Source organism: Aulonocara sp. 'chitande type north' Nkhata Bay, linkage group LG8 (genome assembly GCF_057382095.1).
Source record: "Aulonocara sp. 'chitande type north' Nkhata Bay isolate Kocher_YH1m ecotype deep benthic linkage group LG8, A_spYH_male_GT1.1, whole genome shotgun sequence".
Classification (NCBI taxonomy): Eukaryota; Metazoa; Chordata; class Actinopteri; order Cichliformes; family Cichlidae; genus Aulonocara; species Aulonocara sp. 'chitande type north' Nkhata Bay.
Genome location: NC_141351.1, coordinates 15,764,734 through 15,781,365, shown reverse-complemented (window position 1 = coordinate 15,781,365; position 16,632 = coordinate 15,764,734). Strand labels below are relative to the sequence as shown.

Below are 16,632 nucleotides of genomic sequence, written 5' to 3'. Positions count from 1 at the left end.
TTTACGTATGACATTAATGAAATGAGCAGCACGCAGCATAACACTACTACAACAACAATAATAATAATTTGAGTGCATAAAAAATCTCGCGTAATCTCGCGAGAAACGTAGCAGAGCTTCCGGTTGCGTAGTCAGCTTCCTCCTCTCGCGCATGTAAGCGTGATTGTAGGTCACTGTTGGTCCACCTGCGTTGAGTTATTGCATCACAGTGAGTTTAGAAAGATGTTGCTTCTGTCAAACAGGATAAAGGTTTGCTCTTTAGCGTTTACAGCCGCGCGTCTGTACAGCAGCGGCCCAGCGGCAGCGAACAAAAACCCGCTGGTGTACTTTGACATTGCCGCTGACAAAGAGCCTCTTGGCAGAGTTACCTTCGAGGTGAGTAGGTTAAAAATAAGTGTTGACACTGCTTGTATTAGTTTGCATGTTAATGTTTCAGTTCGATGTCCTCACACAGTCGCTGATTTACTCTCCCCAGATTTAAAAATTTAAAAAAAATGCCTTCTGGCTGCTTCTTTTTCTTTTGCAGCTCAACGCAGAAGTCGTGCCCAAAACTGCAGGTATCTGATGTTCTCTTCCTCCTTAAACACCAAACAAGCTGGAACGAGTATCTGATCTACTCAGACTTAAAGAAAAGATGATGGTGTACCTGAACTTGACTAAGTTTAACTTGACACACCAAATGTGTGTGTGAATCGACAGGTTGTCACTTTGATTATGTTAGAACAGTTTTTTTTTTTTGACTTTCTGCCAAAGCTTGCCTATTTGGTTTGTAAATCAGAAGAAACATTCTAAGAGAATAACAATGTGTTGTCACAACAGAAGATAAAAGATTGTTATTCACTTTTTTTATGTTAAACCTGAAAAACAGGAGATTGCCACATTTAAACTAGAACCACAAATTTAAAAGGTGAGACTCATGATCATCAAAAAGGCTGCAAATTTTATTCTGTTCTGTTGATAACTGAGCAGTTTGTGGCATTCTTACACTGTTACAGGCACACTTTTTCATCTTTTAGGAAGATTTCATCAGAAATATTTCAGGGTTGCTAATAAATATCGAAAAGTCTAAGAAAAAATAACTCTGCTGTTTAGGATTTTGCTTGTGCTTTATTCTAACGTAACTGTTCTGTCTACTGTGTGGATTCAAACATAAGAAGGCAGACACTGACATGAAGGCTCTCTTGCAGAAAACTTCCGAGCGCTGTGCACAGGAGAGCATGGCTTTGGTTATAAGGGTTCAATTTTCCACAGAGTGATCCCTCAGTTCATGTGCCAGGTAGGCTTTAATGTTTCTCTCCTTTTGTTTTCCTGTGTCCTATGAGGGTCCAATTACAGTCACACGTTTTGTGTTTTCAGGGTGGAGACTTCACGAACCACAACGGAACTGGAGGAAAATCGATCTACGGAAGGACGTTTCCCGACGAGAACTTCCAACTGAAGCACACTGGGCCAGGCAAGTATTTACATCATTTCAGTTTTTCCTTGGGAACCAAAAGGACGATGGGGTTGTACAAAACCAAATACACTCTTACAGGTTATAATACATTGCATCTAATATAATGCATACACAGCACAATGTGATATACTACACATGATGGTACAATCTCAGGCTACAGTGTTTGTGACTGGTATTTTGCTGGTAGTAAATGGAGTAAATTGTAATTTTCCAGAGCAAAAATGAGATGGGCCATGACCAGATTAAATATGCATGCATCTCAAGTTAAATTTAGCAATTCTGTAAATATTATGGGTACTGTGATTGTTATTTTTTTATTTTTTTGTATCAATTTACTGGAAAATTACCCAATGCTGTCCTCCATTGTAATGTGGGATAGTCACATTTGTCTTCTGCCACCAGGTGGCAACATTTTAAATGGTGGATTTTCTGACGGTGATATTTGAGTGTGCTATATAATCAGTGTTGGGAAGGTTACTTTTAAAATGTATTCCAATACAGAATACATGCCCCAAAATGTATTCTGTAACGTATTCTGTAACGTATTCCGTTACGTTACTCAATGAGAGTAACGTATTCTGAATACTTTGGATTACTTAATATATTATCATGCTTTTTACAACAACGTGAATGTACTATTGCTGTGTGATTTATTACTATTACTGAAGGTCCGCGACTCCGAACTGTAGTAAAGGGACCTCTGATTAATACGGCGGGGTCCCTGTCGGCTCGTAGCCGAAAAATAGCTTTACTTTGTTGTCTGGGTCAACTTTTCTTGCGAGAGACAGAGAGAGGCGTTGAAAGACTGCTCCAGCGGAACTTATTGTTTTCGGAGGAAAACACGAACACGGTGTACAGTCGAGTCTTAATAGCTTACTTACAACTGGGCTCGTCAGGCACTCTTCTTGGCTGCAGTGGTTATTATTATATTTACATGTTTCCAGCTCCCGTTTTTCCTCGACGACAACTCGTACCTTTCCACTCGCCTTTTTCTCCCTCCTCGCGCTCACAGACCCATAACGTGTATGGCAGTCCATTCTCCCTGCAACACGGACTACACTGCCCATGATGCTACATTCTTTAGAGCTATGCTTGTAGCATTCTGCCTGTTAGCTTAGCACAACAACGAAAAGGCGCTCTCTCTCACCCAGGAAACACACAGTCGCAGAGAGAGAGAGAGAGCGTCGCCCTGTAACCATGGCAACCGTAACGCTGCCGCCTGGAACGAAAGAACGTAGCTGTCAAACAAAACCCAAACAGTCCTGACCCGCGACAAAATGAAACAGGAAAGTACCGCAGTGTAATCCATTTATTTCAACAAAGTAACTGTATTCTGAATACCACCTTTTTAAACGGTAACTGTAACGGAATACAGTTACTCATATTTTGTATTCTAAATACGTAACGGCGGTACATGTATTCCGTTACTCCCCAACACTGTATATAATATAATATGTTGTGTAGATGTGTGGCTTAAGTGAAAATACGTACTTTAATGAATGAATTTGTTCAATTGTAAGGTATCTTGTCTATGGCCAATGCTGGACCAAACACCAATGGATCCCAGTTCTTCATCTGCACAGCTAAAACACAATGGTACGTACTGATAAACATAAAATGTAGGAGATGAAGCTAGTGAAGTTCTTCTTCATCAGTCTGTGCCTCCACCTAATAAAATGTGAGTCCATCAGACTCCTTAGGTGCTTCATGGATCATGTCATTATCCAGGGCAGCTATATTAAAATAAGCGTCTTCTTCATTTAGGCTGGATGGCAAGCATGTTGTCTTTGGCAGCGTGAAGGAGGGAATGGATGTAGTCAAGAGAGCGGAGTCTTACGGTTCACGGACTGGGCGAACCTCCAAGAAGATCACTATCACAGACTGTGGACAGCTCGACTAGACTCCGTGTGGACGTGTCCGTAGTCTCATCTCCTGCTGTAATTTCAATAAATGCAAGAGTGAAAGAGGGTCTTTCTTCAGTCAGCGAACAGGGTGCTATCTCTGTTTGCTGACAGATCATTTCAGAACATTTTTTGTTTAGGTTTTTGTGTTTATATGCTGTATTACTCAAGTAATGGCCAACACACGTGTTTGCTTTAAATGTGAACTTGATGGATCAAAAATAATGAATGACCCTAATATGTGACAAAGCTTGTGAATTTAGCAATATAAACTTGAACTAATTTTGCAAAAAAGGGGCATACATTTGTAAAAACAAAACCCTTTTCTAAACATGTGATTTTTAACAAAGGTGTAAAAATTTTAAATTTCCTTAAAAATGAAATTTTGCACGTCAGCAAACTGGCTGAAATAAAACTTATTTCAGTAGTGCCTACATTTTATTGGAGATGTTGGGAAAATATTCTTTCTGAACTATCCTGAGGAGAAGTTCAGAAGCAGGTACAATTTGTATATGTAAAAAAAAAAAAATACAATGAGGTACAAAGAGAGGCGCTATGGTATTGTATGAAGAAAAAGAGTGGCAGAAAGTGTATGTGGGCAACAAAATGACTGAGATGTGATAGGAATGACATGAGTTTAACGTGAAGTTAGGATTCACTTCACTCTACATTGATCTCTTGTATATAGTGTAATGGACAGGCTGACAGATGTTCACAGAATGTGGAAATTTAGAGTTGTTAGGCAGGAGGAAAAGAGGAAGAACACACAGGCTTGGTGTGACAAAAGAGGATGCGATGGATGGATGGAGGCCGATCATTTTATTTTTTTAATTATAAGATTACCTGTGATTGTATTTGATGATACTGAAGCCATATATCAGTAAGTTATTCTCTGTAGTCCCCCCTCATGATATGATGTGCTTACATCCTTACTTGAGATGTAGAGATGAGATCAGAAACCGATCACGTTTAAATCAATTTTAATGCAAATATTTCAATAGAGAAGCATCCATCTCATGGGTTATACAAATGAAGGCACATTAAATTTAACACAGTTTACAAGTTAAAGGGTATTTCTGTTCCATACTCATTTATTAGCAAGTCCAGTGAAAAATACCCTGAAAAGCACCACTCACATGCAACCCTTCACTTATCACCGTTTGTTACATTCACTTTTTTTTACTGTCACATGTTATATACTACATTATGACCATAAGCACTTTGGCGAGTCTTTTAGCACTGGGTGCCAAAATACAGTTGCTGTAAGTTACTATTAGAAAAATTTCTACACTGCATATTTAAAACTTTGGAGCCACAAACTACCTGACGAGTGTTTTCCCCATAAGCTGTAGCACGTAGTATAAAAGAACTTAATGTTAGTTGACTAATATATTCCTTCACAAAGAGTAATATTCAACAAAATAGTATGGCTTAAAACATATATTAGAAAAATGATGTACCCACCAATACTAATAATACAGAGGACAAGGCAGATATACATTATTACTGCATAACCGTCTTGGTAGACTTGCATATTTTATACAAAAACATTTAAGTTATTTCTGAAATATACACACATGTAAAAGAACCTCTATATGAAAGCTGTTCCAAGAAGTTGCTCACAAGTGAAGAAAGTAAAGTTTCTTAATTCACAGTTGGCTCAAAGTTCAGACTTCAAATGAATATTCACATAATGAAAACCGAGTATCTTACAAGAACCCAGCAAACACAATCTCCACTGATACTACTGAAACCAGAGTCAGAGGGTATTTCATGAAAGCGTGAGATGCATTACTGCACTATAGATGTTGTAGCTTTAGTAACTAAAATATAGCTGTCGTAGCTATGTGTGTTTCATGAAGCTTTGGAGCAGTGTGTTAGGCAAACTGAATGTGTTATTGCACTCGGCGGCAGTAGTAGCCAAGGACTTTGCATTTTTCACACAGGTGCTGCGGATGCTCTTTACTCTGGTCAGACACATCCAACCCATCCGGCTTCTCCAGAGGTCTCTGGAACAAAGAAACTGGAAATTAATGACCTGCATACACAGAAATTGCCAATTAGTCCTAGGTCCAAGAAAGACATGAGAAACAGACAAGCTATGCCATTTGTAAGCTTATATAAGGATAAGACAGAGGTATCTGCAGCTAATGTATCCAAAATTTGAACAATTCACCTTTTTAAAGTCAGTCCTGGCCTCAATGGTCAAGCTACAAAAAAGTGGATTTGATTGCATAGATTGAATACATGTAAAGATTTGATGTGCAGGACCAATGAGCTGTCCCAGTCTCCTGATGCCCTGTGTTCTGATGCATTACCTGCTTGTGAGGGTAAACGTTGATGTGGCACTTGATACATTCTTGTCCCATGTTGGCCCAGGAGTTCCCGCTCATCCACTTCCTCTTGCATTTTGGACATTTATACTCTCCAAAACACCTCTTTTTTCCCTGATAAGGGGTCAGGCCCTCGCCTTTGGGTCGAGCCTGAAAAGAAGAAAAATTATACATGTCTATCACCGCTTTTAACGGGGGAAACCTATGCAATGACCCATTTTTTCTTTGCATGGCAGCCAGTTCAAAGCTTCATGTAATTATAAAACATCCTGACAGCAGAACTGTTGGTGGTCAGGAGAATTTATCGAGAGGGTTTTTTTTTTTTTTCAGCAATGGGATGATTATGTTTTGTCAAATGATTTGCTTTGGTGCTTTAACAATCCTAAAAGGATTGACTTATATTACAAAGTAATCTAATCAAAGGAAACTTATTTTAGAGGGATATTGTAGGAAATTACAAGACTCTTGGTTCTATGAAAGCAAACAGAAAAGTTTCAGTGGTTAATTCCAAAGATGTTAGATGATATTGTATGTTGTAATTTATTTGCTGGACACAAAAAGAGTCTCAGCTTTCCCATTAGAAATGAACTCCCTCCCTCCAGCTGTGTTCCCAGGAGACTGTAAAGGAGGCCCTAGCCTGCGGAGGGACCAATTGGAGAGGGCTTACTTCTATAGGACAAATACCTTAGGCTATCAGTCATCCCTCCCAGCTGGCCACAATCCTCCAATCAGAACACAAAGACCTTAGCAGGGAGGAAATAAAACCCAGATGAACTCTGCACTGGTGTAACATGACAAAATTCTAAGCCCATCACCGAAAAGAAAAAAGAAAATCCTCTCGACAAGACTGGTTTGAATTAAAAGCATCTCGGATGAAAAGTAGGGCAAGTCAAAATTAAGATCGAATCAGGCCTGAATCCACAACAACAGAGAAGTTCACATAATGCTTTGCTTTTATTTCACCGCAGAAACATATGTCAGGTTCAAAGCTTCTCACTGATCATTTCCAATTTTATTCATTTCCAGGCCTTAATATGTGAAAACAGGTTGTGAAGTTCCATCAGCCAAATCTCTAACTGCTAAATGCGCTGTGAATCATTTTGAAGCATGTGTTTGCCTCATTCGGCCACCAAGGGGCACTATGGGAGATCGCTTTTGATGCTTGCCCTTGTTCTCAAGCATACAGAGACAGCAGACAGATTATCGTTTTCCTGAAGAAGGAAACAGCTTTCACTCTTCAAAACAAGCAAAACAAACTCTACCTAAAGTCTGGAGCCCACAGGGCAGCGAGGGGCACTGCACACGCTGTAGTTTCCACTGCCCTGATCAAAGATGTCACACTGACAGCCAACAAATGAAAACACACTTTTGACCTGGAAGTGAATGGACACTCTCAATGGAAAGCAGGAAAGATTGACTGAATCCATCAGATCAGTGGGCCATTTTCGCATACATATGACACTGTATATACACACATCAGGCTGAACTCTCTTAGTAAGACTTTATTCTTTCTTGTAATTTCTTTAAGTAGGCTTCAGGAATACTTCTCCAGGCTATTTGAAGGACATTCAAAGCTCTTCTTTAGATGTTGGCTGCCTTTTGCTCTGTTCTCTGTGAAGATGATTGCACACTGCTTCAAAAATGTTAAGGTCTGGGCTCTGGGGAGGCCAATCCATGACTTACACTATCCCACTGTGTTTTTTTCTATCCAGATAAGCTTTTACTTTATTGGTAGCGTGTTTGGGATCACTGTCATCCTCAAAAATGAAGCCACTGACAAACAGATGCTTTCCAGATGGTTTTGCATGGTGGATAAATCTTTGAAAATACATTTCTGCGCTCTTCATTTCATCAGTTCTGACACAATCTCTAACACCACTGACTGAAATACAGCCCAAAACCACCTCCTCCTTACATACTGATGCTGTTTTGAATCAGACATTTCAAATTTAAATTCATCACTCCACAAGACCTGTTGCAACTGATTTTCAGTCCAGTTCTTGTGTAATTTGGCATATCTCATCCTTTTCCGCCTGTTTCCCTTCCTTAAGAATGGCTTCTTGACAGCCCCCCTCCCACTGAGACCATTACTGATGAGGCTTAAGATTTTCAGTAAAAAGCCTGTACACAGTTGTGTCCATGTGTAAATAGTACGTGTAATTAAGTTACGCCTTCTTATGCCTTTCATTTCATTTAGGCAGCATTTTTACAGCAAGTTACAAGCCATTTGAAGTAATTGCCTTTGAAGCAGTTCCTGATATAGCACACAGCAGAAGCTATCTTCTCCTTCTGCTGTGTGCTATATCAAAATCTGCATTCCTGATATGTAGAAAAGTTAAGGACTGCAGCACTACTAATATCAGCTAAGGCAGCTGGGTTTGGTCTTTGTTTGCAGAGGTTACTTTACTTCCATTGCCTGTGTTTTTTAGACTTGGTGCAGTTTCTGAGAACAATTTTCATTCAATTCAATTTTCTTTGTCATACACAGAAAATAAAACACATAGAAACAAACAGCAGGCCTAAAACCCCAAAACCTTTCAGTCTGAAACCACATGTGAGAAACTCTTTTAAGATAAATAAGTTGTGAAATTCATTTATTATGTGAATTATAACATATTCAGTTTCACAGCCAATACTAATGTTGTCTTATTTAAATTAGCCCCAGACTGCATAGAGGGATGTAAAGCCAGATTTGTAGGCTGCAGCAGATAAGCTTGGCCCAGATCCTTGTAGCCTGGTGAGAGAGACCCAGGAGGTGGCTGCCTCCCTCTGCCATCATCTGGAAACCATCAGGATAAACAATGGACTACTCCAAATCCCCCCCCTCCCCCCGTCTCCATTCGCCAGTCCCTCATTCACTCTCCCCTACTCCCATACCCCCACGAGAGAATTCATCCTGGAGAACTCAGCACAGCTAAGCCGACTGGATACCATGTGGTCAATTACTCCACACTAACAAACCCACCACACTCTGTCCCTCGCTGGGTTTAATTTGTGTCAGACCCCCACAGCATCCATGGAGAAGTCCAGCTGTTAAGCAAAGCAAAACAACACAATCATGTCTGGGCTGACCACCGCAGCAAAAGGTCGCCTGTGTTTTAAAGACTCTTGTGCTGATTTAAGAGATAGTTTTCATTATCTTGTGAAATCAACTCTCCAGGAGGGTTAAGAGCAACAAATGCCTCAATTCCCACGAGCCCCAAAGAGAGACTATTAAAACAGCTGCGTTTTTAAGAGGACAAATTTGATGGCAGCAGTAAACCAAAATTCAACTGGTTATGGCTTCTCAAATATGACGATGTGCTGCTTTTTAGTTTTATGTGATTATCAAACAAATATTTAGGGCTTTAGCAGCATTTGTCAAACAAAACTAATTAGAAGACATCATCTTAGGCTGGATTCTAGTTTGTTGAGCAGCTGCTTATTTTAAAAGTGATAACATTACGACGTGCCTACTTTTAAACCTGAGCAACTTTTACAAGGCTGTCTTTTTCACCATAGTGCATATTTTAAAAACTGAAACAAATGTTCCAATTCATAAATAATCAACACATCTGAGTAAGTTTGGATGCCCTAGGGGTTCACAGCTGTTATGAAGAAATAATGAAATAATAATTTAACATCTGATACATCAGCTGTAGTCCATCTAAATAAAAAAAAAAGGATAAAAACTCCATATAACAAACAAATATGCCACAGTCTTTTGCAAACCTAGTGGCGTGCCTACCACTTAAAATATAGGATGTGTCGACTTATGCACTGTTCTCTGAAGAATTGCTCTAACTTGCTTTACTTTGACTCGTTTTGAATAGATGATCCCGAGTTTAATAAAGTTTTTCTAGCAGCTTCACCACGACCGTGGGCTCAAACCACAGAGCAGTGATTCGAGGAAATAAGATATCAGTCTCTTCCTGGCCAGTAGATGCTGACTTATGTCTTACACAATGGTGTTTCCTCTTTTCCAGAGCAAATCAAGGCCAAATGTTCCACTTACGGAAACATCAAGATGTCAAAAGATTCTTTTATGCAGATACAGCCCGAAGCTGTGATCTTTCTGCAAAGCTTTTCTACAAATGTTGCACATTTGAAACACAGAGTGGATGAACTTTTCTTTAATCCAACATGAATATGATTAGATACAAACATCTGGAGGCCAAAGAGCAGATGACTGGTTCTGTAGTGCTGTAGAGTTTTAATCAATCAGACCCAGTGTTGAAAGCACACAGAGCAAGGAGAATGATTATCACACAGACATATGGACATTTTCTATGCATCTTTCTCAAATGCAGGAGTCTGGGGGGGACCAAGCCATTTGATTGGTCCAGAATCTGACTGAGCTCCACTGAACTATAGGTATTATGTTTCTCAAAAGACTGAATGACAGGAACAGATGGTGGGTTGGAACAGCAAAATATGTCCAATTTCAGTTCAATATGTGTTTGAGTAACATTTAGGAAAATATTAAAAACATGGAACCATAATAAAAGTGATCTCTACAGCATTTTTCCTATATGTGTTCCTTAGCCTTGAGCCGACGATACTCTTTATCATATGAAGGCTATCTATCCTGAATTCCAGGGTTTCCCCTATCTTTTGCATCATCCTCAGCAGATGTTTAACCAGAAGTGCCAGGCAGGATATTGTGTGTAGATAAGACAGTTATCACCAGTGAAAACAAAAGGACCACAGCAACAGTAATCAGACAGGGTTACATGAGATTGTCCAGTTCAGTGTCGTTCACTTTATCCAGCCCAAAACGAATCTGATACTCACCTAATTTCAGTCAATTAAAAACTTTGTAAATATTGAGATCATCCTCCTGTAATTTCATTTTATAGTCAAATTACATTTCTCAGAAGTACCAAATACAGTTGAATACTGTTTTATGTTTAAACTTTTGGTTTTTTGGTAAATGCATCATTGCCAAGATCAGAATGCTGACTGGCCTGTATGCCTGTATGCAAACATATAGATCTACATCTAGCTAAAAGACTTTAAACACAAGCAAACAGCTGGACTGTGTTGATCCAAAAATAAAAATAAAACATCTGCCTATCATTAGCTTGCATGATAATTATTAACACTGTGTATCTTGTCTTACATCTAAAAATAGAAAGTGCAAACACAACAAATTAACATTATGTTAAATGTTGGACATATAAGTGGCGCAGCACAGACTAAAAAGACTGAGAACTAAAAATATGTTTATGTTCAAAGGCCAATGATCAGATCAAGAAGTTTCTTTTGTAATCTCTGCAACTAATTTTCAAAGCAGACTTTTCCCCTCCATTCAAGTGTGATTAAACTGTAACAGTAAAGACCTACATGCACTTCCTATGTTACCCAGAAGTTTGCAAAAACGGATGCAGTCATCTCTGTGTAGCTAGAGTTCGTTCGCCACTGCCCTGCACTGACAGAAAGGCGAGAGAGACAGAGATGACTCCAGCCAAGCAGCACTGTGCGAACAATACAGCCTGACTTCCTGACCTTTGGTTCCACAGCCCCTCTGCAGAAACAATGCTCTCCTTATTTATCACAGGCCCTTCCCACCACGCACCCATTTACTGTCAGCACTCTGTCACTTGTGTACTTTCTTTACTGTAAGCAGGTCGAGCTACTTAACTGGGATGAGGACATTAAAATGTGACCCTAAGTTAAAGGGAAAAACCACGTAAACCCTCGATGAGTACCTGTCGTTTGCTTGGAAATGTGAATCTTAAAGACAATATAGTATGAAGGATTTTTAACTTTTTTAAAACTATTTTTCTGCAATCCTAAGACATCAAAAGCATACTAAAAGCATACTAAACTTCAGTTGGCTAAAAATGCCTCAGATTCCAACCAGCGAGAACAAAAAGCAGTTTGTTGATTAGGCACAGCTTCAGACGAACGTTCATCACAACTTCAACTAAAGAGACCTTTTGTCATGGCGACAGCTCCGTAATCATCCCTTTGGGTCTGAAATATTAGCAACACATGATAAAATCTGACATCATTTTTCTAAAGCAGAGCAAGAGTGGCAAAAAGCCAGGAGGAAAAATGGTTTCCAGATTTTGCATAATTTAAAGAGTATAGCAATAAAGCAGAATCGTAAATATCTCTGACAATTCCTTTGACGTTTCAATCGTCTCATGAAGCAAGTAACCCAACGCTCCACAGTGCTGTCAGCACGATGTTAACTATTGAAATGCCAAATGGCAGCATTAGCATTTTCTCTTATACCTAAAACTTTTTATTTTTTTTCATTACCTGCCATGTATTTGTCGTATAATTTTAGACTTGATGTTCCAGAAAATGCTTTTAAGGCTTCAGGCACAGACTTCCTGTGTGGATCCTTCTCTCATCTTACTGAGCCATGACATCCTTTGATTCCTATCCACTGCAGCTCCACAAAATGTTCCCTGTCTCCTAGCGTCAGACTCAGCCTAAAGACTTACTCACAATACACCAAGGTACAAACAGATAATCACAACTTACAGATGAAGATTGTGACGCAGCTTATCTCATAAAAATTCTAAACCTCAAGTTGTGTAAAGCACAACGGCACAATAGTTACTGCTGCTTCGTTAGAGCTCCACTCGTAGCCTGTTGTGTTAAGTTTCTACATTTACCCACTTTCACTGGTTGCTACAGCTTCGTCCACAGTCCAAACACATTCCTGATTTGTATTTGTGGATCTGATAATGTATAGTTATCTTAATTTCTGTGTTAGCCCATGCTTTAGCATAACAGGAAGTGTTGTCAATATTTCTACCAAGTGTCTGTGGCTTTAAAGTGTGTGATTAGGACCTTCTTTGATACACTTAGATGAAGATGTGATTCATGACACCAAAGAAAAATACAGAATATACACCTACTTTTCATAGCAATTGGCAGGTGTTCACAGATGTGAATGTGCGAAGAGCTATAAAGTCACTGCACATGTGCTGTCAGCATTCCTTACATTCCTATATGGGCTGTATTCTGTGCTAGAGTACACTAATCTACCATGTGTTGGCAGAGTCAAGCCTTTAGGAGAGAACGATCAAACTCGAGGGAGAAAAAAGAGATTCGTACTCATTGTTTTTGAGTGAAAGAATTGTTTGGAGAATGTGTTTGTTCCTTATATATTAAGAAATAGATAAGAAGTTTGATATCACTCTCACATTAAAACATGTAGGTCATCTGGAATGATAGCTTAATTTAGCTTAGCATAAAAAGAGCAATTGGTGTAGGGTAGAATCACTAGATTCCCTACCAGCTCCTCTAAAGCATAGTAATGCTATCTACAATGTTTGGTTTTTGCAAAAAGCATAAAACCAGTAATTATAAGCAGTTGTGTTCTTTTTGACAGAGCTAAACTGGCTCTCCCCATTTCCCGTCTTTATGCTAACACTGGCTCACAGTCTATAGTATTTCTATGCTACTAGCTTTACAGACATAAAGCTAGCAGCATTCCCATTCACAAGAAAGCAAATGGGTTTAAGCACACACCTAACAGGTATTTGTCACACAGTTTAAAAAAAAGGCTACCTTGTGTTATTAATAACATGCTTTAAATGTTTTATCTAATTAACTGTGATTTAGCATCGGTTAGCATAGTCTTGGTTCAGTGCAAAATCTCAGCCTAAAATCTTGGTAGCTGTTAAAAGGTGATCACATTGGGTTTACTATTTAATTAACTTTAACCTGCTTATAACTACTTCAAACCAACTTTTAACCCATTTTTATTTTTCCATGCTGTTTGTGCTTGAGGGTCTGCTGTTGCTCTCCTCATACTGGACTTTCCATGCACATGGAAAGGTGGGAAACTCCCAGAACGGAGCCAAATATGATTTGCTGCAAATGGAATAGCAATCTTCTTTTGACTTTTTCTGAAAGTCTCAAACTGCTATTGTTATATGTCGCCCCCAAAAAGAGATTGATATTCTTAAAAATATGTTTAACTTGGCTTTTCTGATAGATGGAACTTGACAAACACTAAAATAACTGAAACTGATCACCCAGTATTATAGTCTGTGGTATTATAAAAGGAGGTTGCTGCTTTCAGATTTTGCAAAAAAAAGCAATTTCTACTTTAAAAAACAAAAAAAAAAAGCTACCTAATCACTAGCCATGTTTGGAGAGGGATATCCTGTGTGACATGGTATTACAAGATATCTATCTATATATCGCTAGACAGAGAGTGTGTGTGTGTGTGTGTGATTCAGTTGGATAAGCAGAAAAAAGGATGGATGGGTGGATGGATATATAGATACATTTGATTAGTAAAAGTTGACCTGCTATTTTAAATTCAAGTTTTTGCTTCTTTGTTTCTTGGACACATCCTGTCCATCAGTCATTTTATTATTTCTATTACACCTAACAAATGTCAAGCATTTCCTTCAGAACATGATCAATGGGGAACCACAGCTGCACATAAAGCACTGGTAATATTTCTTTCATGTTTGGAGTGGAGGTCGTGCCTAGTTCCACAGAAAAACCTATCATCTTTCATTAAGGCCAGCACCGAGATCCAATCTGGCATCTGCTGCTCATTACCAACCTGTGGTGGTACACCTAATTCAAATATGTGCTGAGGACTGTATTTCACACTAAAAAAAAAAGAATAATACAAACATAATACTCTAACTTGGAATGTAGAGTTTAAATTGAGTGCAGTACAATTGTGAAAGAATACCTAGAAATGTGACGAAGAAACTGGATGTGATTTGTTGGATTTGTCATCACATTTACTTTACAAATGTATTATTCATGCAGCACGTCACATGCGTTTGATAGACAGCTCAAATGAGCCACATATTGTGCAGCTGTTTGATGTAAAGTGTCACTGTGTGTCTCACCTGAGGGCAGTCTTTGATGTAGTGTCCTTTGTTGAAACAAAGGTGGCATAGGTAGTTGGGTGGCGGCCTTTTGCTGGGCTTCCGTGTCTCAGGAGACAGGGAAAGGTCTGAGAAATGGTCTGCCAGTGAGCTCAGGCCATCCACAATATTGTTGAGAGATCCATAAGGTGAAGTCCTCTTGTAGAAATTATTGTTCAAGCTCTATCAGAGAAAAGCAACGCCCCCCACCCAAACAAATCATAATTATTTTTCCATTGATACGCGCTCTTAACTATGTCTACAAATGTCCGAAGCTCATAAGTAATGCCCAACATAACTTCCAAAAGGCCAAGGTAGTGTATTCAAATAGCTTCAAAATCAATCAAAACACAGAAATACTCAACTATCAGAGGTAAAAACTGTAAGATTTTTACTTTGGAGTTAGCAGATTTTGGCTTTTTTGTTTGACAGATGGTTGTTTAATTTTTGATTTTACTCATTTCATCAGTTTTAGCTCTACACAAGAGTGTTTGCCATATCCCCAAAACACAGAAAGTTACAGAAGGTTATTGTTGTGACTCTGCTATAAAAGAACATTTCACGGGGTCTGTCAGTCCATCACCCTGATTGATTCTCCTGTTTGTCTCCCTGACAGTAGCCAACCTTATTTGATTTCTGCAGATGTGCAGTCCTTACTGTGTGAACCAATAGTGTCCATTTCCTCATTAGAACAAAATGCCTTTGTCATGCATTCTTACAAATGGTTCTTCTGGCACGACATAATCAGCATCATTGTGCTTCTAGAGGAGATGGGTGCTATGGCACTGCAGGGCCAACCAACATGAAGAACAGCCTGCGGACACTGTTTACTCTGAAGGCATCGCACAATAACGAATTGTGGTCAGATGCACATGTGCTTTAGAGCAGTGAGATCTTATGCAAGAGACAGCAAACCACTAGATATCTTGGCATGCGTGAAGTTAAAGCACACACGCCAGATATGTGGAAATGTCTCATGTCTCAAGTAAAAACTTGTGGATTTAAATGTCAAAATTTAAAGAAAACATCACAAAGTACTCAGTTTGTTTAAAAAAAATCCTTATCTCTTTCTTCAATTAGTCAGTAGTTTATTAAGCACTGAATTAACACTGTGTACCGCTCTAACCATGCAGAGGCCAAGGGGCTGGGGTGGCTAACTCTAACATTTTTGAAAGCTTGTGAGAGGTCTTTCTCAACCTACCATTCCCCCGTCTGGCTGACACCAGAACAGTCTGAACACACTCAGGCACTATATCTGGGTACAAAACGCATATTCATATGCTACCCAGTCACCGCAGGGCAACCCAAATGAAGGCATGCAGGTGAGGTTTGCAGTATGGGCAGCAAAGTAACCAAGGCTGAAATATCTGAGAAGAACATTCAGGGAGAGACTTGCAGCAAATAAATAAATAAATAAATAAAGAATAACATTAAAGATAAAGATTTAATCCAAATACGGAGATAATAACCTGCCATCGCAACTTAATGATTGAGACAGCATCACATGCGTTCTACCTCACTGCTCAGATGGAAGAAGTTGTTGAGATAGTTGGAGCTCAGATCAGCTGCGCTGCGCTTGGAGGTGCTCACGTCCAGAGGAGAGGAGTCCGACTCGACTTTGAAGCCGTCAAAAGCGCTACTCGGCGTGTCTTGTAAGGACATGTAGACCCAGCTGAGAAGCTGCGCGGGCTGGTACACACCAGTCTCTACGGCAGACATCATGGTGTCTTCTGGAGGTCTGCGCCTCTCCTCTTAAAACAGCACCGTCAGAACCGCCGGTTTCTCTGGACAACCCAACTTCTTCCAGTCATCCCCCTGCAGCGCCTGACTGGGCGTAATCTCTGCGTGTGTTCACCTGGGGGAAGCCCTGGGAGGAGGACTCCACTAACAGGAGAGAAGTCACGGGAGGGGCTCGGTGTAAGTTTGAAATGGAAAGGCTGTATGGCAGCTGGAGGACTGGAGCAGCAAACAGGCAAGGACTCTGCGTTGCGTCACAGAGAATAGGAGGGCCAACATGAGTTTGCATCTCTTTCTGATTACCTTCGCTGGCATCTGTATTAAGAAGGCTTTGTACTTGTTTAATCGTCTAAATATAACGCAAG

At 39.6% G+C, this 16,632-nt stretch overlaps 2 protein-coding genes across 2 annotated transcripts; one reads left to right on the top strand and one right to left on the bottom strand.

The window, feature by feature from the left end:
• Positions 1-114: 114 nt before the first annotated feature.
• On the top strand, positions 115-3,891 carry LOC147323480 (peptidyl-prolyl cis-trans isomerase A-like). The gene is made up of 6 exons (XM_086303860.1): positions 115-375; positions 527-557; positions 1,188-1,276; positions 1,357-1,453; positions 2,977-3,052; positions 3,221-3,891. Exons 1-6 carry the CDS (start codon positions 223-225, stop codon positions 3,354-3,356), a joined length of 582 nt encoding a protein of 193 aa, XP_086159986.1. The 5' UTR covers positions 115-222; the 3' UTR covers positions 3,357-3,891.
• A 429-nt stretch (positions 3,892-4,320) lies between these two features.
• LOC147323479 (zinc finger CCHC domain-containing protein 24-like) lies at positions 4,321-16,510 on the bottom strand. Its single transcript, XM_086303855.1, has 4 exons — positions 16,046-16,510; positions 14,513-14,713; positions 5,676-5,840; positions 4,321-5,366 (listed from the first exon to the last, which is right to left on the bottom strand). Exons 1-4 carry the CDS (start codon positions 16,250-16,252, stop codon positions 5,253-5,255), a joined length of 687 nt encoding a protein of 228 aa, XP_086159981.1. The 5' UTR covers positions 16,253-16,510; the 3' UTR covers positions 4,321-5,252.
• Positions 16,511-16,632: the final 122 nt, after the last annotated feature.

Bases quoted from the DNA above. Each gene is read 5' to 3' on its own strand.
- LOC147323480 (XM_086303860.1), top strand. From the start codon at position 223: ATGTTGCTTCTGTCAAACAGGATAAAGGTTTGCTCTTTAGCGTTTACA. The intron at 558-1,187 runs GTATCTGATGTT...GCTCTCTTGCAG, and splicing joins AGTCGTGCCCAAAACTGCAG to AAAACTTCCGAGCGCTGTGC. The intron at 1,277-1,356 runs GTAGGCTTTAAT...TTGTGTTTTCAG, and splicing joins TCCCTCAGTTCATGTGCCAG to GGTGGAGACTTCACGAACCA.
- LOC147323479 (XM_086303855.1), bottom strand. From the start codon at position 16,252: ATGATGTCTGCCGTAGAGACTGGTGTGTACCAGCCCGCGCAGCTTCTC. The intron at 14,714-16,045 runs GTAGAACGCATG...TTTCTCTGATAG, and splicing joins TCTTCCATCTGAGCAGTGAG to AGCTTGAACAATAATTTCTA. The intron at 5,367-5,675 runs GTAATGCATCAG...TCTTTGTTCCAG, and splicing joins ACGTTTACCCTCACAAGCAG to AGACCTCTGGAGAAGCCGGA.